The sequence below is a fragment of the Curcuma longa genome, chromosome 3 (assembly GCF_044706935.1).
Source record: "Curcuma longa cultivar G26 ecotype Majalengka, Jawa Barat chromosome 3, ITB_CL_G26_1.1, whole genome shotgun sequence".
In the NCBI taxonomy this organism is placed as follows: Eukaryota; Viridiplantae; Streptophyta; class Magnoliopsida; order Zingiberales; family Zingiberaceae; genus Curcuma; species Curcuma longa.
Window position 1 is genome coordinate 15,831,954 of NC_133863.1, and position 24,630 is coordinate 15,856,583.

Consider the following 24,630-nt stretch of genomic DNA (forward strand, 5'->3'; position numbering starts at 1 on the left):
CTAAACTAGCATTCAAATGTGTAAAATAATTATCTTAATTTTTTTATTATAGTGTTCAATTTAGTTTAAATTCAATTTATTAGTTATAATTGTAATGATGTATTTTTTTTATTTTATTAATAATCTATCTTATTATATTTTTTGCAAGATTCAATACTACTAGTTAGTTTTGGAGTGGGAGTTGATGTGTTCGTTAGAAAGTTTTATTATTATTGGTAATGTATTTGTATTTATTAGATTCATATGTTGGTAGTTAAATTTGAGATATTCATCTTTGTTGGATATTTGTTGTGTTGGATTTGATATGTTGGGATTAAAGTTGAAAACTTGTTGGATTGATTTTGAGATGTATCATTTTTAGCGTATGTTATGTTGTTTGTGTATATATGTGGATTTGTGAATGAGTTATGGATGTGTGATGTGATTTGATACAATTGTATCGTTTGTGTTTGTGTTAATTAAATTGTGATGTGAATATATGGATTGAAAGGGAAGTGTTGTGAATATGATTGTATTGTGAAAATCATCTTTTGTGATGATATGTTGTTTGATTATGTAAATGTAAATTGAAAAAAATCCAATGGCTTTTACACCATTTGGTGGTTCTACAAGCTCTCAGACTTGGTTAAAATTCATAGATTCTATTTCAGAATTCATTGTACTTTGCCAAGCTGCTGCATCTTTATCTTGGAGTGCTTCATCATAAGTCCAGGGATCAGCTTCATGTTCACCAGGGACCAAGTCCGAGGACTCTCCCAAAAACATGAATTTATCAGGTTGTCTAACAACCCTCCCACTACGACGAGGCACTATCTGTTCTTGTGCATTCTCTGTGATACGCGGTGCAGTTACTTGTGGTATCTGATCTTGCACCATTGGTACTGAAGTGGATGTGTCTCCTCTAATTTCTTCAAGAACAATCTTACTTGTGGGCTTGTGGTTCATTACATAGTCTTCCTCTAAAAATCAGTCATTCGTGCTAACGATGACCTTCTGATCTTTAGGACTATAAAACAAACCACCCTTCGTTTCTCTAGGATAGCTCACAAACAAGCAAACTTCTGAACGTGGTTCCAGCTTATCAGCGTGTCCCTTCAGCACATGTGCTGGACTATCCCAAATCTGAATGTGTACTAGGCTTATACCCAATCAACAATTCTATGGGAATAGAAGGTACTGATTTAGAAGTTACCAAGTTTAGAATGTACGCTGTCGTTTCCAGAGCATGTCCCCAAAATGAAGTTGGTAATTCTTAATAACTCATCATTGATCTAATTATTTCCATAAGAGTCCTTATTCCTTCGCTCTATCACACCATTCTGTTGGGGTGTACCAGGTGCAGACAATTGGGATTGAATCCCAGCCTCTAATAAGTAACTCCTAAACTCTCCCAAGAGGTATGCTCAAATCGTAGTGTCTTGATACTTTTATCTTGATGTTTCTCCATATCTGTCTTGTATTCTTTGAACTCATCAAAGCACTCAGACTTATGGTGCATCAAGTAAATGTATTTCGAATAGTCGTCTATAAAAAAGATGAAATATTCGAAACCACCTCTCGCCTGGATAGTCATAGGTCCTCACAAATCAGAATGAACCAATTCTAACACTTCTTTGGCTCTATACCCCTTTGCCTTAAAAGGCCTGTTGGTCATTTTTCCTTTTAAGTAGGATTCGCAGGTTGGAATATTTTCCACCACCAGTGAACCTAAAGGTCCATCGGCTATTAACCTTTGAATTCTACTTAAGTTAATATGACCTAACCTTAGATGTCAAAGAAATGTTTGGTTCACTTGCGAAGGTTCTTTTCTCTTATTAAAATTAAAAGATGTGTTATTAATTTTCATTTATTGCATCATGGGAGTTATTTGATTAAGAGTATAAATTATCAACCAACGTACCAAAACAGATATTAACCTTTTCTTGATGACAACTTTGTCACCAAAAGAAACGAAATATCTATCCTTAAATTTTAGAAACTGAAATTAAATTCTTTCTAAAATATGGTACGTAAAGACAATTCCTCATAATCAAAGTTTTATTTTTCTCAGAAGATAAATAAATATCTCCCACTGCAATAGCTACCACTTTCGTAGCATTGCCCATGTAGACAGTAATCTTTCCTTCACTTAGTTGTTGGGTTTACTGAAAACCCCTGCAAAGAATTGCAGGCATGATTAGTGGCTTTCGTATCTATACACCAAGTAGATAACACCACTAAACATATTTCAACTACTAATGAATAAGATATACCTCTATTGTTCTCCTTTCTAAGAGGTCAATCTACTTTCAAATGTCCATACTGCTTGGCTACCTGCTTGGCTGCCTGATTCTGGTGTCCGAAGAGTTCTTCAAGATTGATGTCATAGGGAGTAGGTATGGCCTGTTGCTGATGTTGCAGTACATTTGACATAGAAGTCAAAATGTAACATCGCACCATCTCATCTGCCTTAACCCAATTCCTATGTCTCTATCTCCTCTTCACTAGACATTTATATTAGGCATGCTAGGACAGACCTTAAAAAGTACAAACTTGTACTCTTCAGCAGTTAAGACAATGTCCAAGTTTTATTTCCAATCTATATAGTTAGGACCAGTAAGTTTTTATTTTCTTTGAGTATAACGGTCAGTGGGTTAAAAGCCATTCTGAAAGTCTTGAGAATCACAAAGTGAGATTTGGTCAAAACTTTAGAATTTTAAAATTATATTGATTCCTCAAACAATATAATTTAAATTCACCAACACCTCAAACACCGGGAATTTAGTAAGCCACGATCGTGTGGACGTTTACTAATTCAAGCATTTGTAAGAGGAGGTTTTACCCATTAATTTTACTATCTTGTCAACTTAACTTTATGACAAGTAAAATTAATAGTTGGTTTATCTTTGGCCACACAAAATAATAGCAGTGACTCCGATGGGGAGGATACTATTATATGTGTTCTAAGTGTTCACCATTACTTGACACTAAGGTAATTATTTAGGATTGTGTGCCTTCAGATGGAGAAAGTATCACACGCTCTAAATAATTTCCTATAGTCATCCATTAAGGAAGTTTGATCCAGTGATCCGCAAGCAAACTCATCCGATGGGGAGGAAGGCACTCAGAGCCAACACATAAGTTTGAATGCATCACTATCAAACCAGTAATGGAGGCCGCGGGATTTTTAAAAAAAATCCCTCTCCCACTTAGTTATTTGGATTTGAGGAATTTTAATTATGTATGCATATTTAATTATTCCAAAATTGGTTTCCAGGCAGTGGCGAGGCACATCGGCCTTCTTGGTTATTGGAGCATCAACCACTTTCTAAGACAAAACCAATTAAGGACATCATTAAATTATGCATTCATAATTTCCCACTAAAACCCTTTAGGTATTTTAATTATGTATACATATTAATTTGTTCAAAGAAATTGATTTCCAGGTCGTGGCGAGGCACATGGCCTTCTTGGTTATTGGATCATCAACCACTTCCTTAGACAAAACCAATTTTAAGAACTTATTAATAATGTACCCATAATGTCCCTCTAGACAAATCCTTAGGGGTTTTACCTATGTAATTCTATGCATAAAAGAAATAATATGCAATTACATAAAAAACAAGGGATATAATAAAGAGCAGCATAAAGAATAAGCAATAAAAATATGCAAAAAAATAATTTTTCCAACTATTATGGCCTTTTCAATATCCGCCGTTCTTCAAGAAGCCTCCCTTTGACTTAGTCGCGTCTTCCTTGTTCCGCTGCGCATCCGGTTCTCACCACGCAAGAAGAAGTCGCAACATTAATAGAAAAATTTTACATCTTTTCGATCCTATACTCCACAAAAGAGTTTACAAAATTCTAGATCGAATAGTAAAATAAATCTATTATTACAGCAAAATACAACCTCGACAAACCCGAGGGATCCAAACACACACATCACATTATAAAATTTTTCTAGACCATAATAGTTGGAACCTAGGATGCCTGCAACCAAAGAGTTATTCTATTTGCACATCCTACTATTATTTTGCCTAATTTTATAAAAGTGCATGTAAAACTGAAACCAAACACACAGAGCCCTTAACCAATGCTCTGATACCATTGTTGGGAAACACTAGGAAACCCGTTCCGGTGAATTCTTGCAGAACAAAAATTTTTCTGGAAACGGATTTAAGTTGCCCTCATAGTTAATCAAACCAAGGTTTGATCAACGCATTTAGATCATTGGGCTCTTGTGTTTGGTTTACAGGATCCAAGATAAAAGGAACAATTTATTTAAAGCGGAAACAATAAACTTGTACCTTTTCTTCGGGATGTCTAGAAGGAGTAGATGACCTCTTGATCTTCTGCTGTATGTCCTCTCCTCTTCTCGAACGTTGTGTGGACAACGATCCTTCGAGATGATCTCCACCAAAACTCTTCTCTTCCGATGGCAAGAAACTAGGACCTTTCCTTTCTTCTTCTTTCTTTCTCTTCCCTTCTACTTGCTCTTCTCAATGCCGCCGGCCCTCACCAAGGATGAAACCTTTGTTGTCCGAGCCTAGCAAACAACTAGAAGAGAGGGAGGAGAGATCTAGGGGCGCCGGCCCTAAAGGAGAAGAAGAAGAGGAGGGTGGGCGGCGGAAAGAAGAAGAGGAGATCTTCTCTTTGCCGCCGGCCCTAGGAGGAGCACCTCCAAAATAATTGTGTTATGTTTTAGCCTCCTCTAAACCTCCTTTTATATAGCCAAGCCATCATGGAAATTTAAGAAAGATTCTAATAAATTTTCTTATCCAGATTCAGTTAGAAAAGTTCTAATAGAATCTTTAAGAAAAATTTATTAGAAACAATCTAATAAACTTATCTTATCTAGATTTATTTTAGAAATAAATCTCATTTTATTAGAAAGAATTTAACAATCTTATCTAGATTTATTTAGAAATAAATCTTTTTATAAGATTTTATTAGAAAGAATTTAACAATCTTATCTTATCTAGATTTATTTAGAAATAAATCTTTTTATAAGATTTTATTAGAAAGAAATCTAATAAAATCCAATGGATAAGATTAGTTATCTTTTTAATAAATTTTCATTCTATTAATTTTGTTCTTATCTTTAACAAAATCTTTTTAATTATATCTCGCTAATATTTAGTGAGATTCCATAATTAATATTTTATTAATTTAACAAAATTAATTCACAAAATTTTATAATAAAATTTTGTACGAGAAGAGGCGAAATTTCTTAGCGGAAATTCTTATAAAAAATTTCTTTCTTATCCGAATTTTTCTCAAAAAAATTCTAAATAAAATTCCAGAAATTTTCTTTTATAAATTGAATTTCCTATCCGAAATTTGTCACAGAATTCTTTTCAGAATTCTTTCAGAGATCTTCCAAAGTCTTCTGAGGTCTTCAAGAATTCTTTTGAAGGTCTCCAAGAGGTCTTCAAGAATTCTTCCGAAGGTCTCCAAGAATTCTTCCTGAGGTGGATTCGAGGATTTCAAGAGGCTACAGTAGGGACCTCGAGGAGGAATTGGTTTTGGTCTTCGATGGGCTTAAGCTTCCCATGTTCCTCCTGAACACACAACTTAAGTCCATCAATAATAACTCATTCCACTAAAGAGTTATTATTGCACTACCGCACCAATCCCATATTATATTATGGTCTTCTTCTTACTACAAGTACATTAATCTCCCTGTGTTTAAGATATCGTATGTCCGTCAATTAAATGAGTTACTGACAACTCGAATTTAATCAACTTCTAATCCAAGAGTTGTACCACTCAACCTTTGTTATCATGCGGAACTAAGTCCACCTGCAGGGTTTACATGATAATCCTTTATGAGCTCCTCAAGGGGATATCATCAACCTAGATTATAGGACACAATTTTTTTCTATAATCAACAACACACCATGTACATAATATTACTTCCCAACTCATCGGGCCTTTTGATCTATCGCTCTAAATCTCACCCTTTGATGAATCAAAGAAGTACATACTAAGTACATGTGTTTGTTATTATATTGGGATTAAGAGCATGTACATCGATAGTAACAGAGGTTTAGTTCGATTATATAGTCAGTATAAATCGAACAATCCTCAGGTGGTCCTGCTCAATACACACTAAGTGTACTAGTGTAATTCTATAGCCAAGACAGACTAAGACCAAATTACACTACAACCAGTCCAATGGTTTGTCCAATCCATCTTGGTTGTGAATACTGTTTATAATCTATAAGGAACTGATAACACGGTCTTCTGTGTGTGACTCCGCACACCATGTTTATCTACAATATAGATTAAGTGGACACTTACATAAAAACTAAATGCAAACATTGACCAAAAGTAATTCTCATTTCAGAATGTTTATTTACATAAATGGCTAGGATTCTTGTATACATCCCAACAAGGAGAAGAAGGACAGCGAAACCCTTGCCGTGTGGAGCTCCGACGACGAAACCCTCGCTGCTGCCTCCCTTTTCACCCGAGCGCTCTCCTTCCTCACGCTCGCGATGTGTGAGTGTCGGCCCTCTTTTCTTCCTGCTCGCGGCTGTGTTTTCTTCTTGAGGCGCCAGTTTCGTGAGGACGTCGGAGCCCTTACCACCGCCGCCGGCATTGGACGTTGGCACTGCTTCTCCCTTATGGTTGATGGGAGAAAACGTCATGTGAGAAGAGGAACAAACACTGCCCTGTTCTTCTCTGAGACAGAGTGTCGCGGGCCTTAGTGAGGAGAAGCTGCGAAGTTTTCTATCCTGATCTCTTCCTCTATGTTTGTTGCTGTGAAGATTCTGTTCCTTCTTCTTCTTAGGCGTGCGGTTGTGATGAGAAGGGCTCTCACAGCAACTGCGTGAAAGAACGTCGCCGGTGATCTTTCCCTTGTTGGAGCATAGCAACCCTTGTCGGTGTTGCCCCAACAGTCTGTTTTTGGTTGTGTTGGAAAGGATGCAATCCGACTTTGTTCGGGCATGGGGACAAATGCAATATCGGTCACCAAACTTATGAAGTTTCTAAAGAATGTTCCATCATTGTCGGAACAGTTCTTACCTATCTGTCCTAATCAGCAGTCAAAAGGTTGACAACCGATAACTATACCGCGAATATGATTCTCGGTGATAGTTAGAAAGTCCCGGAACAATCGCGATAAATGTTGTTGCGTGGTTTCTGGAATAAGACTTCTCTCGATTCGATCGTCATTGATCATCGGCTAGTACCGAAGACGATGACGCGACGCGTGGCTTCCGAAGCCGTCCAGATGGGAGCTTGGCGTGGATCACCAGTAGAGGCGGGACTTGGACGAGGATCGCTCGATTGATTCAACATGGCTCAATATCGTCATCGCGAGGTACACGTTTAGAATAATTTTATTCTATAAATTTTATTTATATACGTAGAATAATTGTTATTCAGAAAATTTTAATTTCCTGCCATGCCTTGTACTTGTTTAATTCCTGCTTAGCATGCGTGTGTTGTATGATAATTAGTTTTAATTATTATTTTATTTCCGCTGCGCACATTTCTGAAACGTGTTATCACGCGCATTGCACGGGGACGATCCCAACAGTGGTATCAGAGCCAGATCGTGCAAGGCCTATGCGTAAAATTGTTTACGCGTAGTAGTTAGTCGTAAATTTAATTTAGAAAATTTTTAGATTTTAATTTTAAATTTTTAATTATAGAAATTTTTTAATTGGTTAGAAAATTTCATATTAGGAAATTTATTTCCTAATTATTTAGATTTTATTAATTAAAATTTTATTTTTTAAAATAGAGAAATTTATTATTTAATTTAAAATTTCTAATTGTAGAAATTTTCTTATTTGTTAGGAAATTTCATATTAGGAAATTTATTTCTTGATTAATTAGATTTTCTTAATTAATAATTTATTTTCTAAAAGAAAATATTGATAATTTAATTTAGAATTTCTAATTGTAGGATTTCCTAATTTGTTAAAAAATTTAGATTAGGAAATTTGTTTCCTAATTAATTTGATTTTCTTAATTAAAGTTTATATTTTCTAAAAATAAAATATGTGATTAGATGTGGAAATTTGTTTCCTAATCTATTAAAGAATTTCGATTTGAGAAATCAGATTCTTTATCATATTTTATTAAATTAGATTTATGATAACTATGGTTGGAAATAATCATAATTAGTTGCATTAATTATGTCATGTCATGAACGTTTCGGTGAATTTTGCCCTCATAGTCGATCAAACAAAGTTTGATCGACGCATTTAGATCATTGGGCTCTTGTGTTTGGTTTTCAGGATCCTTAAGAAGAGAAACAATTTATTTATAACAGAAACCATAAATTGTACCTTTCTCGCGAGATGTCTAGAAGCAGTGGATGACCCCTCGATTATCTGCTGTATATCCTCTCCTCTTCTCGAACGATGCATGGACAACGATCCTTCGAGATTTCTCCACCAAAAGTTTTTCTCTCCGATGGCAATCAAGCAAGCGAAGATCTTCCTTTCCTCCTCTTTATCTTCTCCTTCCTTCTTCTTCTTGGCCGCCGGCCCTAATGGAATAAGAATACCAAAGGGGCGCCGGCCCTAAAGGAACTAGAAGAGGAGAAGGTAGGCAGCGGAAGGAAAAGAAGGGGAACTTCTTGTTGGTGCCGCCGGCCCTAGGGAAGTAGGAAACCAATTGTTGTGTTCTCGTTGCCTCCCCTAAACCCCTCTTTATATAGCTATGCCATCTAGAAATTATAAGAAAAAGTGTAACAAATTTTATAAGATTTAATTAGAACAAATCTAATAAAATCTTATGGATAAGATTTGTTATCTTTTTAATAAGTTTCCATTATATTAATTTTGTTCTTATTTTTAATAAAATCTTTTAATTATATCTCGCTAATTTTTAATGAGATTCCATAATTAATAATATATTATTAGTAGAAATTCACAAAATTAATAATAATTATTTTTAACAAAATCTTTTAATTTAACAAAATTAATTCACAAAATTTTATAATAAAATTTTGTACGAGAAGAGACGAAATTTCTTAGTGGAAATTCTTTAAAAAAATTTCTTACTTTTTATCAGAATTTTTGCCGGAAAAATTCTTAATAAAATTTCAAAATTTTTTTTTATAAATAGAATTTCCTATCCGAAATTTCTCACAGAATTCTCCCAGAATTCTTCCAGAATTATTTCGGAGGTCTTCCGAGGTCGTCAAGAATTCTTCGGAAGGTCTCCAAGAGGTCTTCAAGAATTGTTCCGAAGGTCTCCATGAATTCTACCTAAGGTGGATTCGAGGATTTCTAGAGGCTACAGTAGGGACCTAGAGGAGGAATTGATTTTGATCTCCCGATGGGCATGAGCTTCCCATGTTCTTCCTTAACACACAGCTTAAGTCCATCAATAATAACTCATTCCACTAGAGAGTTATTATTGCACTACCGCACCAAACCCATATTACACTATGGGTTCTTTCTTACTATAAGTACATTATGTTGATGCAAGATGCACTAAGATCTTGCCTAAAGTTTCAATGTTTGACAATACACCTAGGTCTGGTCAGTTTGACCAAGGGGTTGATCCAAACAGGACTTGATGTTTGGATGTGTGGAAGTGAGTGCAGTCTAGTCAGATGACTAGCGAGAAGTCCTAGTTGGTTAGACTAGGCAGTGGAAGTCCTGATCTGGATGATCGGGCAAGGGAAGTCCTGGTGAGTGAAGCTGGGCAAGGGAAAGTCCTAGTTGTAGGCTAGGCAAAGGGAAAGTCCTGGTTTGGAGGATCAGACGGAAGTCTTGGCATAGTCGAAGCACTAGGTGAAGTCTGGGCTGGTTTGGAGGACCGAGTCACAACAGAAGTCTGGGCTGGTCTGGATGACCGAGTCGTAGCAGAAGTCTGGGCTGATCTGGAGGATCGAGTCGCAGCAGAAGTCTGGGTTGGTTAGAGAGAACCGAACTGCAGCATAAATCCTAGGGGCTGAGGATAGAGCCGAGCAAAAGTCCAACAAGTCAGGAGGACTTGTGTCACGACCCGGGAGATAGTCATCCAAAAAATTTCGACAGCACCTCCCCAGTATCCATGATAATTCCCTGTATATAAACACATAATATGACCAACACGACCTATCCCTACTACAAAATATGGATTATATAGCTAAATAGAAGTAAAAAGGTGACCCACACGGATACATACATATCCTACACAATTACTAGTGAGAAAAACCTCGTCAAATATGCAAAACACAGAATCATAGCAGCGGAAACATAAATCCAGTAAAGTTTCCATCACAGAATCAAGTCTGAGAGTATCAAGTGAGAAAAACCCACAAACACCAACAATCCGAAATAGAAAGTTTGAAACTGTAAAAAGAAACCAACAATACAAGTGTACCATCATATGCTCCAAGTATCCACACACACACACAAAATACTCATCGTGAGATGGCGTAGCTGGCACATCCCTGGCATCATCTATAAGCTTCTACCTGGTACCTGGGAAGACAGAAAAATCCCAGGGTCCAAAGGCGTGAGTACAAAACTCAGTGGGTAATAGAGACAGATAGTGCATGAAGAGATAAATAAAGATAACAAGGATACATACCAAAGTTCAGCAAGATATCAGAAATAACTCTGCAGGTAGTAAGCAACTAGAATAGTCTCATGTAATACACCATATGAATGACATGTCAAACAAAATGCAACAATCAAGAATCAAACAGATAAGCAATCAAATGCAGGATCAGTACGGTCCAATATATATATATATAACATGCACATGATGTGCGTATGCATGATGCAACTGCCCCACATGCTACAGCACTCGTGCAAGCATCTGAGACTGGGTATGACCAGCATCGGGGGATCAGTACTCCGCGCCCTACAACAAAGTAGTCCGATGATCCAAATCAGGGGATCAGTGCTCCGCGTCTAGTGATCCCATATCCTATGGCCGATATCTATCCTCTAATACTCTCCGAGTACCACCCCTAACCGGTGTCGGGATCAGATCATTGACTCGGCTGCGTACACTGCCATACAGCCATCAACTGCGTACACTGCTATACAGTCGCCATCCATATGATGGAAGTAGGGGTCATAACCACCTATATCAATATACTACTAAAGGCCAACTATAGACACGATAGACCCACATCATTGGGATTTACAATCGTTATCAGGCGTCATGATGAGATGTTCATTTCATAGTCATTAGCACCTACCAGGCTAATCAATAAGTATAAGTATAGGTCATAATGATCTCAAGTATCATAAGAAAAGAACTATAACAATAATTATCACAATTGTCATAATCAGAGTAGAAGCACAGTCAGGAATATTAATCCAAGGTCAACAGACATAAGGTCAAGCAAGAGATAATCATGAGTGCAACTAAAGTATCCAGGTAGCAAGGAACAGGAGTACGATAAGGCATAAAATTAACAATGATATAAAGTAATATGCACTGGAAAGAACTGAACCTGTGTTGACCAAACATAGGGATTACCCACCTGAATGACGAATCGTCGTAGTAAAATCTCTCCGTATCAATTAAAATCCTGAAATTTATAAATACAACACTACTAAGTATAATATTACCAACAACTAATCAAATTAACCTATGTAATTAATCCCTCTTTAATTACATCTTAATCACCTATTAATTAGTTAATCAAAGTAACTAATAATTAAATATGAAATAACTAATTACTTAATTACATTATTTAAATCGATGAATAACTTAGTCATTCTTCATTAATTAGGCATACACTCTAATTAATTACATCTTATATCAATTAATTAACCCAGAACCATAAATTAATTCATAACCTTAGGAAACCCTAATTCCACTTAGATTCATAATTCAATTACTCCTAATTAAATATTAATTAATTTCATTAATTTTAACCGTATCTACCCTAATCAAATCCAAATTCAATTACATCTACCCGACTAGTTAAGAAATTTCCTAACAGATCCCTCCCACTCTAGAATCAGACTCAGGAGGTTAGCACATAAACAGGTTTTCATAAACTTCCAGGTGCTAAATGATTCTAGTACTAACAATCTTAGATCACCCCCAACCATCTTCTCGTAGTATACTTCGGTCCAAACCCAAAACACGCAGTAGCTACGAAAACCCTAATTCCTATAGCAACATAAGTCCTAACTGAATCAAATGCCAAAAATTTAAAAAATCCCCAAAACAACCGAACCTTGAAGCCACCAGAGATCGAGCAAAATGATTGGATGTGGGCGGAGTCGATGGCACGCGCAGCAGCGGCACTGGTCAGTAGGGCACGGCGGCGGCGGAGATAGGATGCGGCAGTGCTGAGCAGAGGGTGAGCAAAGGGTAGCGACGTCGGGCTATGCTGTTGGCGGCGACATCATCTTCAAGCAGAGGAGGGCAGAGCAGTGGCGGCTGGGCAGGGCAAGAGGTGGCTAGGGTTACTCGTGGGGTGGCGACTTCTTCTTCAAGCGGAAGCGGCTGGCAGCAACGGCAGTGGGCAGAGGAAGAAGAGGGGAGGCGGCGTCCGGTGTCGTAGGCGGCAGAGGGGCGACATCGGTGCTGGTGGGAAAAGAGGAGGAGAAGGTGAGGTAGGGGCGGCGGCGGTAGACGGTGGAGAAGGAAGGAGGCTTCAGCTTGAAGGTGGCAGATTTCCTTTCTTTTATAACGAGGAGTGCATAGTAACTTGAATCGATTTAACCGATTAATTCTAAACTAACACCGTTAAATCATGTTTTTATCGGCTAAACCCAATTAAAAACCTAAGATATATTAAACTACTGAACTGGTTACTGTAACGAACCGGGTTCAATTTTGGTTCGCTTGATTCACCAACCAAACGACCTCCGATTTGATCTAAACCAGTTTCGTTGGATTCATCTTCACAAGATGAATCTTTTCATCTGGTTTATTTTGTCAAAATCTCTCCCAGCACGAACCAAACCAACTTGGTTCAGTTTGGTTCAATCTTGGTTCATTTTTTTCACTAACCAAACGACCTCTGGTTCGAGCCAAACTAATTTCGTTTGATTCGTCTCTGTAAGACGAATCTCCTCATCGCGTTTGTTTTGATAGAACTCTCTTCCATCATGAATCCACTTAACCAAACCCATTAAAGTTTACCCTTTTATTGTTTAATTCTAACCCTAAAATTTCTAGGATATTACAACTTGGTTCGCAAAGGTAAATTCTCTAGAGTGGAGTGGGTTAGGACGCGTTCCCGGAGTGAAACAGTAGGCGTCAGACTAACCTAGGATTTCGTTAGAAATCCGAAGTTAGACCCACAAGGTAAGGCTTAGGATTGTTTGTATATTTGCATGTTTGTCTTGCAGGAACCAGGAGATGGAAGTAATGGGAAACACTAGAAAACTCGTTCTGCTGAATTCTTGCAGAATAAAATTTTTTCTAGAAACGAATTTAAGTTGGTCTCATAGTCAATCAAACAAAGTTTGATCGACGTATTTAAATCATTGGGCTCTTGTGTTTGGTTTACAGGATTTGAGATAAAAGGAATAATTTATTTAAAGCAGAAAGCAATAAATTATACCTTTTCTTCGGGATGTCTAGAAGGAGGTGGATGACCCCTCGATCTTCTGCTGTATATCCTCTCATCTTCTCAAACGTTGTGTGGGCAACGATCCTAAGGGAAGGCAAGGGGGGCGCCGGCCCTAAGGGAGCAAGGGGAAGAGAGGGGCGCCGTCCCTAAAGAGAAAATAAGCAAGAAGGGGGTGGCGGCGGCAACAAGAAGAAGGGGATGCTTGGTGCCGCCGACCTTTAGGGGGAGGAGAAGAATATTTTGTTGTATGTTCTTTTGCCTCCCCTAAATCCCTCCTTATATAGTTATGCCATCTAGGAAATTTGTTGGACTTTCCGAGCCGCAAAAACTTCTTTTTGCATTGCGGAAACCTCAGAAGTCCATGCCAAAGAATCCATGCGAACAAAATTTTTTTGCAAAACTTGTTTTATATTCTAGATCTACTCTAGATCTACGAGTTTAGAAAGTTTTATCTTTGATGCGTGCGTATCCCGCTCATCCAAACGGAGTCGGATCTCGAGAGCTACACGCGTAGACTCCTCTATGGTATCCACACGGACTCTTTGGTGGAAAAACCGAAGCCTAAAGGTGTGCTAGCACCTTGGAATGGATTCGGTCAGAAGTAGAGGAGTGGGAGAAGGAGAGAAAATCCAAGGAGAAGGAGAAAATGAGATTGCCTTCACGTTGAATGAAAAACCACCATTTTCATGATTGGATCTTAGACTTGTTCACTGAATGTCCACAATACATTTCATAGCATGAGAGAATTTGTGATACGATCACAAACTGTGAGTTTCTCTACATGTGTAATTATGAAAGTATTGAAACTTTCCCTAGTCGATGAATTGATGAACACGGACGTCATCAATTCTGTTGAGACTAGCACGTTTATACTCCTTGGTTTACCAAGCAGTAGCTCTCACTAGCTGGAGACATTGGATGTTGAGAGTTAAACGTGGATGCTAGTTAAAGGTAGCTAGTTCATTGGAGTGACCTGCCATGAGACTTCATGTGGTTTCCTTTTATGTCAATGAAGTTCTCAGTGCAGCTTAAGTGCGAGTTTCCTCAGACTTGCGGTATTCAAGTCACCTTGGTCGCGGAAGCTTATACTTTAACATCTTAAGTAAGCATCTCCAAGGAGGTGTGGACCCGAGATGATTGGGTATAAGTTGAAGTGCCCGAAGGTGTTTGAATAGCCCACAGAGGATTCACCGCTCTTTATAAAAAGAGACGTATACCCTACGGCCGCTTGTTTGGATTGTTACTGAAAGTCTTTGGCCAAAGCAACACGTATTCTTGAACACGTGTACGAGTAACTCGAATCCTCAGAACAAGGAAGTAAGCTTGGGCTAGGTGTGACGTAGTCAGCCTAGTGGGGACTGACACACATAGACCATGTCCTGAACCAAGCGGGTATAAGACGGTGAAAGGAACGAGGCACGTTTCAGTAAAGCTGCTGAAGGGTTTAGAAATTGTTCTGAAATCAGTTATTGATTTTCCGGTCAATTGGGGATCATGATGTACTACTAGGTGCCACTCATGATCGATCCGAAATTAGGAGTTAATTTCGGACGGCCAACATAACCGGAAACCTATTGGGTCACACGCATTACAAGTTTGAAAGGACTTAAAACGAGTTTGATAATTTGAAACAGAAGAAATCTGGTTAGACCGGACAAAGGCAAATGATGGATTCTATCTTATGAAGATGTATTAACCAAAATCGGAAATGATCTGGTTATTGAACCAGACAAATCGATTTTGAACCAAAGATTGAACCAACTTGGTTTGGTTCATGTTGGAAGGCATTTTGGCAAAAAGGAAGGCATGACAAGCTTCGTCTTGAGAAGACGAAACAAACGAAACTTGTTTGGGTTGAATCGGAGTTCATTTGGCTATTCAATTAAAAGTTTTGGTTGTGAACCAAGTTGAACCTAACCAAATGACATTGAACCCGGTTCAATTGAAAACCTAAAACCCGGTTCAATGGAAAAACCGGTTTCATCCCTTCTTCCCTTTCTCCCTCACGCGTCTTCACCGTATCCTCTCCAACCCGACGCCGCAAGCAAACAAGGAAAGAAATCCCTTGGTGGCCGGATTTAGCAAGATAAGGCAATGGATTTTCTCCTTTGGAGTCATTATGCGCATGAAAAAGGAAAAGCTCCCTTTGATTGCTGCAGTTTAAGCAAGGAAAAGGAAGGAGATGGGATCTCCCTCCATGTTTCGCCGGCAAGCAAAAAAAAAAAAAAGGCAAGATTTCCTGCCATTGTTGGGATTTAGGTTTTCGGCACTATAAGAGAAGGGATTGGCTATGGTTACGAAGTAAGAGAATCCTTTACTTGCTCCCTTTCTTTGCCGCTTCCTATTCCCTGTTCTCTGCCGGCCACAAAGAAGAAGAAGGCTACTGCTTCTTCTTGTCTCCCTGCTGCCGAAAGCTTGCTGTTCCTTGCTGCTCACGGTGAAGGGAGCTTGCTGTTCCTTGTTGCTCACGGTGGAGAGAGTTTGCTGTTTTGCTGCTCACGGTGAAGGAGGACTTGCTGTTCCTTGCTGCTCGCGGTAAAGGAAGTCCTGCATCTTGCTATCCGGAAGTTGCTGCTACTTCCACTTGATAGCTGCCGGAAGCCCGTGTTTCATTTGCCTTTGAAGATCACCGTAAAATTAGTTTACCGGCGATCGTTAGAAAACCCCGGAAACGAAAGCAACGTGTGTTGTTGCGCGTTTCCGATATTAGGGTATTCTTCTGTATCGACCGTTGCTGATTTACGGCTAGTGACGTAACCAGCAACGCGGCTCGTGCTTGAGAAGTCATCCCGACAAACTTGGCGTGGATCACCGATAGAGACGACTCAACGGTTCATGCCCTTTCCGCTGAAAGTCATACAGCAGGTATACCTAGAATAAAAGTTATTCTTTAAATTTTATTTTTCTGCTGTCATACAATCTTGTTGTAATGCGTGGTTCGAGTGTTGTAATAACTTAGCTTGTTATTTGCGTGGTTGCGCAAGTGTTGTAATAACTTAGCTGTGGTGGATGCAACAACATTTTATTTAAGTTTTTTCGAGAAATTGCAGATGAGATTGATGGATGCTGTGAACAACATATACATAAAACTCTGAAGGATTTAAAATGCCAGAAGCATGTAAAACGCGGTTAAATTATGTAGATCTCACGGCGCAACGCGTATGTGGTATAAACGTCTCAGTGAATATTTGTTAAATAATGGATTTCAAAATGATCCAATATGTTCATGTGTGTTTATTAAGAGATCTGGATCATAATTTGTAATAATTGCAATTTATGTAGACGATCTGAATATTATTGGATCAACAGATGAACTATCTGAAACAGTTGATTATCTCAAGAAAGAATTTGAGATGAAAGATCTCGGGAAAACAAAATTATGTCTTGGCTTGCAAATTGAGCATTTAGAGAATGGAATTTTTGTCCACCAATCTGCTTATATATCAAGAGTGTTAAAGAGATTTTTTATGGATAAAGCACATCCCTTGAGTTGTCCAATGATCGTGAGATCGCTTGATGTAAATAAAGATCCATTTCGATCTCGTATGAATGATGAAGAACTACTTGGTCCTGAAGTACCATATCTTAGTGCTATTGGAGCGCTAATGTATCTGGCTAGTCATACTAGACCTGATATATCATTTGCAGTAAATTTATTAGCGAGATATAGTTCTTCACCAACAAAGAGATATTGGAATGGAGTTAAGCATATTTTTCGGTACCTTCAAGGTACTATGGACATGGGATTATATTATCCATATGTACGTGAAGCTAAATTGATTGGATACGCAGATGCAGGATATTTATCTGATCCTCATAATGGTAGATCTCAAACGGGTTATGTATTCACATATGGTGGTACAGCTATATCTTGGAGATCTATGAAACAAACAATTACCGCCACATCTTCAAATCATTCCGAGATCATAGCAATTCATGAAGCAAGTCGAGAATGTGTATGATTGAGATCAATTATACATCACATTCGAGAGTCATGTGGTTTATCCGTGAATAAGAATTCTCCAACAATTTTATATGAGGATAATGCTGCTTGCATTGCACAATTAAAGGGAGGATATATTAAAGGCGATAGAACGAAACACATATCACCAAAAATTTTTTTCACTCATGATCTCCAGAAAAAGGTGATATTGATGTTCATCAAATTCGTTCATCAGATAATCTAGCAGATCTATTTACAAAAGCATTGTCTACTACGACCTTTAAAAGGTTAGTGTATAAAATTGGCATGCGGAGACTCGAAAGTTTAAAGTGATGTTACAAAGAGGGGGAGTTTACATACTGCACTCTTTTTTCCTTCACCATGGTTTTTCCCACTGGGTTTTCCTGATAAGGTTTTTAATGAGACAGTATATAAATGGCATCCAAGGGGGAGTATTATAAATGTAATAGTAAATGGATGTCATTATACCATTATGTGTAACTCTTGGTGCATTATATTCTAGCATTAATATGAGAAATTTAATTTCATATTAATACTCATTAATTTTTGTTCTTGTATTAGTCCTATAAATAGGACATGTATGAAGCATTGTAGAAATGCACCTTTGAGACAAGCAATAAGAATTTCTCTCCTTTGCTCTCTATTAGTCTTTGTCTTGTTCGTTTATAACATTAATAGCTTAGTTGTTTTATCTAAGTAAATTATAACATTTGATATCAATTATTTATAGAAAATCACAAGAGCAGCTCCGCAACTCCTCAAAAGAGCCCTTTTTAAAAAAAAAACAACTCTCTTATAATTTAATACTCTAAATGTTCCACCACCTTGGAGCAACTTTGACTAAAATTACATCATTTTGACTAATTTACTCAAAGTGGTGCATTTTTTAATCAAAGCGGATCAAAATTACTTTTTTTTTTTAAGGTGGTACAAGTTTGACCATGTTGCTCCATTTAGAAATATACCAATTTAGAATAGTTTTGACAAAGTTGCTCCATTTGAAAGGGAACATTGACATAACAATAAAATTACTATTGTATGATTTAGTGGTCATAAATTTGAGTCACGAAAATAATCTCTTATAATACATGATAAAACTATATATAATAGATTATTTTTCAAAATCCAACATTGATGGGAGCTTCATGCATAAGACTACTTTTTTTGTGTGTGATAAATTTGTTCTAAGTTGAAGGACTAAGGATTATTTCTAGGGGCATAAATGAGTCAAACCAAATCAGATTTAATTGTGTCAAACTTACTTATTTACTTATTGAACTTAATCAAATTTGTTTATTAAAAGTCTTCTCAAGCTCAATTCAAACTCAAGGAATATTATTGAAATTTTTAACCGAGGTCAACTATTAACATTGTAATTCTTATAATTCATGTTAAATTTTTATTTATTTATTTATTCATATCATTTCTATATTTTTAACATATTATTATGAATATTAGATTTGAAAAGAATACAAAAATTATAAAATTATTCATGAATATTTTTCATATATACTATTATTTATAATTTAAATTTAAATAAATTTATTCATAAATTATTCCAAACTCACTAGTATTTAAGTTTGTTTATTTTATATATTTTTTAACAACTGAACTAACATAACACGAACTTGATTCATTTACTATCCTAGTTATCTTGTATTAAATTATGGGTGAGAGGTTATTTTAATAATTTTTGAAAGATCTTTAAATGACATGTATAATTAGGGACGCTCATTTTGTGAGATTAGGTGTGTCCCTTAAGACGATGGAGGTGATGAAAGAGCAAGATTTAATAAATATATAAATCTTTACTTTAAATTTGTGGACAAAGACACTCTTCAATGAAACTTAATTTTCTTTAGAAAATGCCAATAAGGTGGACTTATTTCAATCCAAATTCACTTGGTTGTATTGCTTTAGTAAAAAATGAACTCTATCATTTCAACACTTCACGATTATATATGAAGAAATAAATCAATAACTTATAATTGATTACTATAAGAGAAAGTATTATCTTAGGTTCGATATTCAATCCTTATTCATTTTAATAAATCTATCCTGTAATAATCACTTAACCATATGCCGAATGCTCATGTCCCGAATGTCACTTGATCACGTTCATGCTCTGATAAAATTATAAATGAGAACATGATCTAATACCTTAACAACTTTGGCAAATTGGTAAAAGAGCAGATCAACATATCGTGAACTCCAAATTTAGGACCACGTTTCCATTAAACAAACGAACATAAAAGTATTCTAAAAAGCAAAAACGCAAAACCTTCCTGGCCTGATCACTAAAAACCTATGAGCTACTATAATATTACAAGAAAAGAAAGAGAATTATTGATCTCCAAAGGTATTTCTTGCACAGCTTAAAGCTCGGCGCGTGAGTCATCATCATCCTCCTCGGCATCACCTCCTGGCGCACCACCGGATCTCTGATACACTGCAGAAATGATGGGGTTGCAGACGCTTTCCACCTCCTTGAGCTTCTCGTCGTAGTCCTCTTTCTCGGCGTTCTGGTTGTCATCGAGCCACTCGAGTGCATCCTTCAGGGCTGCCTCTATCTTCTCCTTCTCTTCGCTCTCAAGCTTGTCGGCGAGCTTGTCCTTCTCATTGATGGTGTTCTTCATGTTGTACACGTAAGTCTCCAACTGGTTCCGGGCATCAATCTTCTCCTTCACTTTCTTGTCCTCCTCTGCGAACTCCTCTGCCTCGCGAACCATTCGATCGATCTCTTCTTGGCTGAGACGACCCTTTTCGTTTGTGATGGTGATTTTCTCGGACTTGCCAGTGCCCTTATCTTCTGCCTTCACATTCAGAATGCCATTGGCATCGACCTCGAAAGTGACTTCGATCTGAGGTGTGCCTCTGTGTTGTGTTATCGTCGGTCGCAGACAAAGTTAGTGGCAAGAAATTTGAAAGATGAGAAAGCATTTCCATTTCTGAATAGCATTAAAAAGACAGACAAACCTTGGTGCTGGTGGAATTCCAGACAAATCAAACTTGCCAAGCAGTCTGCAGTCCTTTGTGAGGCTTCTCTCACCCTCAAAAACCTACAGTGCATCGCATCCCCGGTTGAGTTACTTGTCTTAGTAAAAATTGACGCAGAAGAAGAAATCCGGTGTTACCTGGATGGAGACAGTAGTCTGTTGATCTTGGTAAGTTGTGAAAACTTGAGACTTCTTGGTTGGGATCACTGTATTCCTTGGAATCAACTTAGTCATCACTCCTCCAACAGTTTCAATGCCAAGGGTGAGTGGAGCAACATCCAAAAGAAGAATGTCTGAACGCAAAAGATCAACACTGTTACGACTGAGCATGCATTTAAGATAGGCAGGCCATGATAGTTAGTACCTTTGGTTTCTTCACCACCTTCTCCACTGAGAATGCTTCCTTGCACGGCTGCACCAAAAGCAACGGCCTCATCAGGGTTAACCCCCTTGTTTGGCTCTTTGCCATCGAAGTAATCCTTGAGGAGCTGTTGCACCTTTGGAATCCTAGTGCTACCACCGACGAGAACAATCTCATCAATTTGATGCTTCTCCAGTCCTGCATCTTCCATTGCTTTCTTCACTGGCCCCATAGTCTTCCTGAAGAGATCATTGTTCAATTCCTCGAAGCGGGCTCGTGTTAGGGGCTCAGAGAAATCCAAGCCATCATAAAGTGATTCGATCTCAACACGGACTTGGTGCTGGTTACTCAAAGCTCTCTTGGCACGTTCGCTCTCCCTCCTCAATTTCCCAAGAGCACGATTATCCTTGCTGATGTCCTTCCCGTACTTCTTCTTGATCAATTTAATGAAATATTCCATTATTCTCTGATCAAAGTCCTCACCTCCCAAATGAGTATCACCATTTGTTGCCAGAACTTCAAAAACTCCATTATCAATTGTCAATATGCTAACATCGAACGTCCCACCACCAAGGTCAAAAACAAGAACGTTCTTCTCGCCACCCTTCTTGTCCAGGCCATATGCAATGGCAGCAGCTGTTGGCTCGTTGATTATTCTGGCCACATTCAAGCCAGCGATTACGCCGGCATCTTTGGTTGCCTGTCTTTGAGCGTCATTGAAATAAGCTGGTGCATAAAAAAGAATGCAAATTAGATTTCTAGGATAAAAATATATATATATAGAATTTGACAGGAAGGTACAATCTTAGAACTCTCCACGCACCAGGAACAGTAATCACAGCATCCTTGATTTTCTTTCCGAGGAAAGCTTCTGCTGTCTCCTTCATCTTAGTCAAAATCATCGCACTAACCTCCTCGGGACTAAAAACTTTTACTTCCCCATCCTTGATTTTGACTTGGATATAAGGTTTACCGTCTTTGTTCACTATTTTGTAGGGGACAAGTTTCATGTCCCTCTGAACTTCTTTATCCTCAAATCTGTATCAGGAAATGTTTAGTTCAGACTAAAGAAGAAGAAAAAACAATATATTTACGCATTAAGAAGAGTAAACTTACTTTCTTCCAATTAATCTTTTGACATCAAATATAGTTCTTTCTGGGTTCACGGCTGCCTGATTCTTTGCAGCCTCACCAATCAATCTCTCAGAATCAGTGAAAGCCACCCAAGATGGCGTAATACGGTTTCCTTGGTCGTTGGCTATGATCTCGACATGACCATTCTTGTAGACACCAACGCAAGAGTAGGTGGTCCCAAGATCAATCCCAATAACTGTTCCCAACTTAGAGGCTTCTTCTTTAGCAACTGAGAATGCAATCAAAGATCCTGCAAATATATTCATCAAATTAACAAGCCTTATCAAATAGCCAACTTTTCATGCAAACCGGCAAAACTGATTCAACTCCATGATACCATTAATTATTCTCAAGCAGTCCAGTGAAACTCTAAAGGGAGAAGCTAAACGAGGTGAGGGGGTCTCAACATGGTACATTTATAATTTAACAAACTCAACGTAAGGAATACAGACTCCTTGTATATGTTGGCTAAGAATGCTTACATAAGATACCAACTATAACTCCTAGCGGAGACCAGAGTTACGACATGTCCATCGAAATATTCTCCTATTTCAATTAATTGTAAGAGTTGAATCAAGCACATAAGGGAGAAATTTTTAGGTAGCCATCGAGCATGTAACAACGTTAAAAAAATGAGTAAATCTGATGAAAAGGCCTTGGAATTAGTCGAGCCACGATAAAATTAAGATATATTTCCAAGCATTATGAGTTTCATACTTCTGTCCAGGAAAGCGATCCATTGAGTCTGACAGAGCTAGCTCTATTTGAAGAAATTCCACTATTTCAACAAAAATGAGTAAATCAGAACCAGTCAGGAAGAGCAACCGCCGGAAACATATTTGTGCTCGATTCTATAAAAAAAAATAGACACATACGCTCCTCTCACACCAGATATGATTAACACGAGAACGTAAATCAAACCAATCTAGAGTTAAGACTAATCAAAAGGAAACTCAATTAGGATCCCCGCATTCATTCCCCACAAACAAGACCCAGGGGCCGAGATCAGAGCAACAAACCCGAATCAGAAGTATAATGCGACACGAGATCATATCAGAAACGCATACCAGCGAGCAGGAGACCCAACAGGATCAGGGATCCGCGATTCCGCAGAGATGAAGCCATAGACGCTTCCTTAGAGCTTCCTCTCCAACGAGAACGCCAAGAAAACTTGATCTCCCTCTTGATCGTCCTCTCTCGATCTCTCTCGGTCGAGCGATTTGATAATTAACGAACCCAAAGCGGGCTTTATAATGAGCTCTGAGTCGGACGGTGATTGCCACTTGGACTCGTGTCCCAGCCATTGAGGGCGAAGAAAACATGTCATTTTGTCAACGTGGACCAATCAAAACTGGAGTTGCTCCCCGCTCGGCCAATGGCATGCGACCATGTCGTTGCGACGACGATAGCCGTTAGACGTGGATCTGACGGGCCAGAGGCGATCTCGTTGTCGCAGAGAGAGATCGGGAACCGGCCGGCGAGTAAAGTGGGACCCATTGAGACTGGCTGGAAACTTCATCTTTGACCGAGTGGCGTTTCTCGATGTTTCTGGACTCAACGGCAGAATAGGTGAGTCATTGAGTGTGTATATATATATATATACCCCTTATTTTTATTATGTCTCGTATAAAAAATATCAAAATGATATTCGATTCTATTTTAAAATTATCTTTAAAGAGCAATTTTATCAAAACTGCGATAAGGATAAAGATATTTTTAAAATATATATAAAATAAAATGGCCCTTAAATATATTCTTAAACATATTTGAGATGCAAAGTGAAGCGAATGAGGATAAGAATCAAAATACCTATAGTAGAAAATTAATATATAATTATTTAAAAAGATCAGCAATGTTAATCTTTTATACCGTAAAAAAAAATCGTAGTTAAGATTTCTTGCACTCCCCTAAAAAAATATAATAAAAAGGATTTTTAAATAATTAATTAAGAAGGGGAAATGATATTTTGAAGAAAAAAAAAGTGTGACTTTTGATAAATATAAAAATTAAGTACTTATATTTTGAAAATTTTTCAAAATTAAGTACGTAAAATGATAAATTGTACATATCCAATGTGTTGTTATCGGTAGCTCCGGGGAGGATGCAAACTGATATGGATTATCGAGGCTAAGTATTCAACACTATCTCCGCAAACGATATTGCTTCGCTACGGTGCTTATGGATTGCAGCAACTCGTTTCCAAGATACAACGACGAACGTCTCGGAATAGTAGCACTTCAAATTTTAAGACCAGCGAACCTTCTCGTAGATTTTTTGGACTCCGAATGCACAAGATGAGATGAATACTAAATAAAATGAGAAGATTCAAATTTTAAGATAGCGAACCTTCTCGTTGACTTTTTGACTCCGAATGCACAAGATGAGATGAATGCTAAATAGAATGAGAAGATCGATGAAATTTTCAGCATCTGGAGGGATCTATTTATACCAAATGAAGAAGTTGAATACCCTTTGGGTGAGTGGATGTGGCCCTTGGGCACGACCGATCTGGGTCGTTCGATCTGGAGGGTTGTAACCCTTCACATAGCCCTCTTAATCTCATCCATCAGATCTGAAGGTCACAGACCTTCAGATCTCTCCTCTGGTCATCAACCGTCGGATCTGGATCCAATGATCCATTCGATCTGACGCTTCAGATCAAGTCTCATCCCAAGTGATCAGATTGTGA

The 24,630-nt window shown here is 37.9% G+C and overlaps 1 protein-coding gene across 1 annotated transcript; it reads right to left on the reverse strand.

Annotated features, from left to right (window-relative positions):
* Positions 1-19,650: 19,650 nt before the first annotated feature.
* On the reverse strand, positions 19,651-23,146 carry LOC141825663 (luminal-binding protein 2). Its single transcript, XM_074713045.1, has 7 exons — positions 23,009-23,146; positions 21,924-22,191; positions 21,631-21,845; positions 20,811-21,533; positions 20,585-20,739; positions 20,427-20,509; positions 19,651-20,324 (listed from the first exon to the last, which is right to left on the reverse strand). Exons 1-7 carry the CDS (start codon positions 23,064-23,066, stop codon positions 19,826-19,828), a joined length of 2,001 nt encoding a protein of 666 aa, XP_074569146.1. The 5' UTR covers positions 23,067-23,146; the 3' UTR covers positions 19,651-19,825.
* Positions 23,147-24,630: the final 1,484 nt, after the last annotated feature.

Coding starts and splice junctions, on each gene's coding strand:
- LOC141825663 (XM_074713045.1), bottom strand. CDS start 23,066: ATGGCTTCATCTCTGCGGAATCGCGGATCCCTGATCCTGTTGGGTCTC. Junction 22,192..23,008: donor GTTGGGTCTCCTGCTCGCTG/GTATGCGTTTCT, acceptor ATATATTTGCAG/GATCTTTGATTGCATTCTCA. Junction 20,510..20,584: donor AGACTACTGTCTCCATCCAG/GTAACACCGGAT, acceptor GATGCACTGTAG/GTTTTTGAGGGTGAGAGAAG.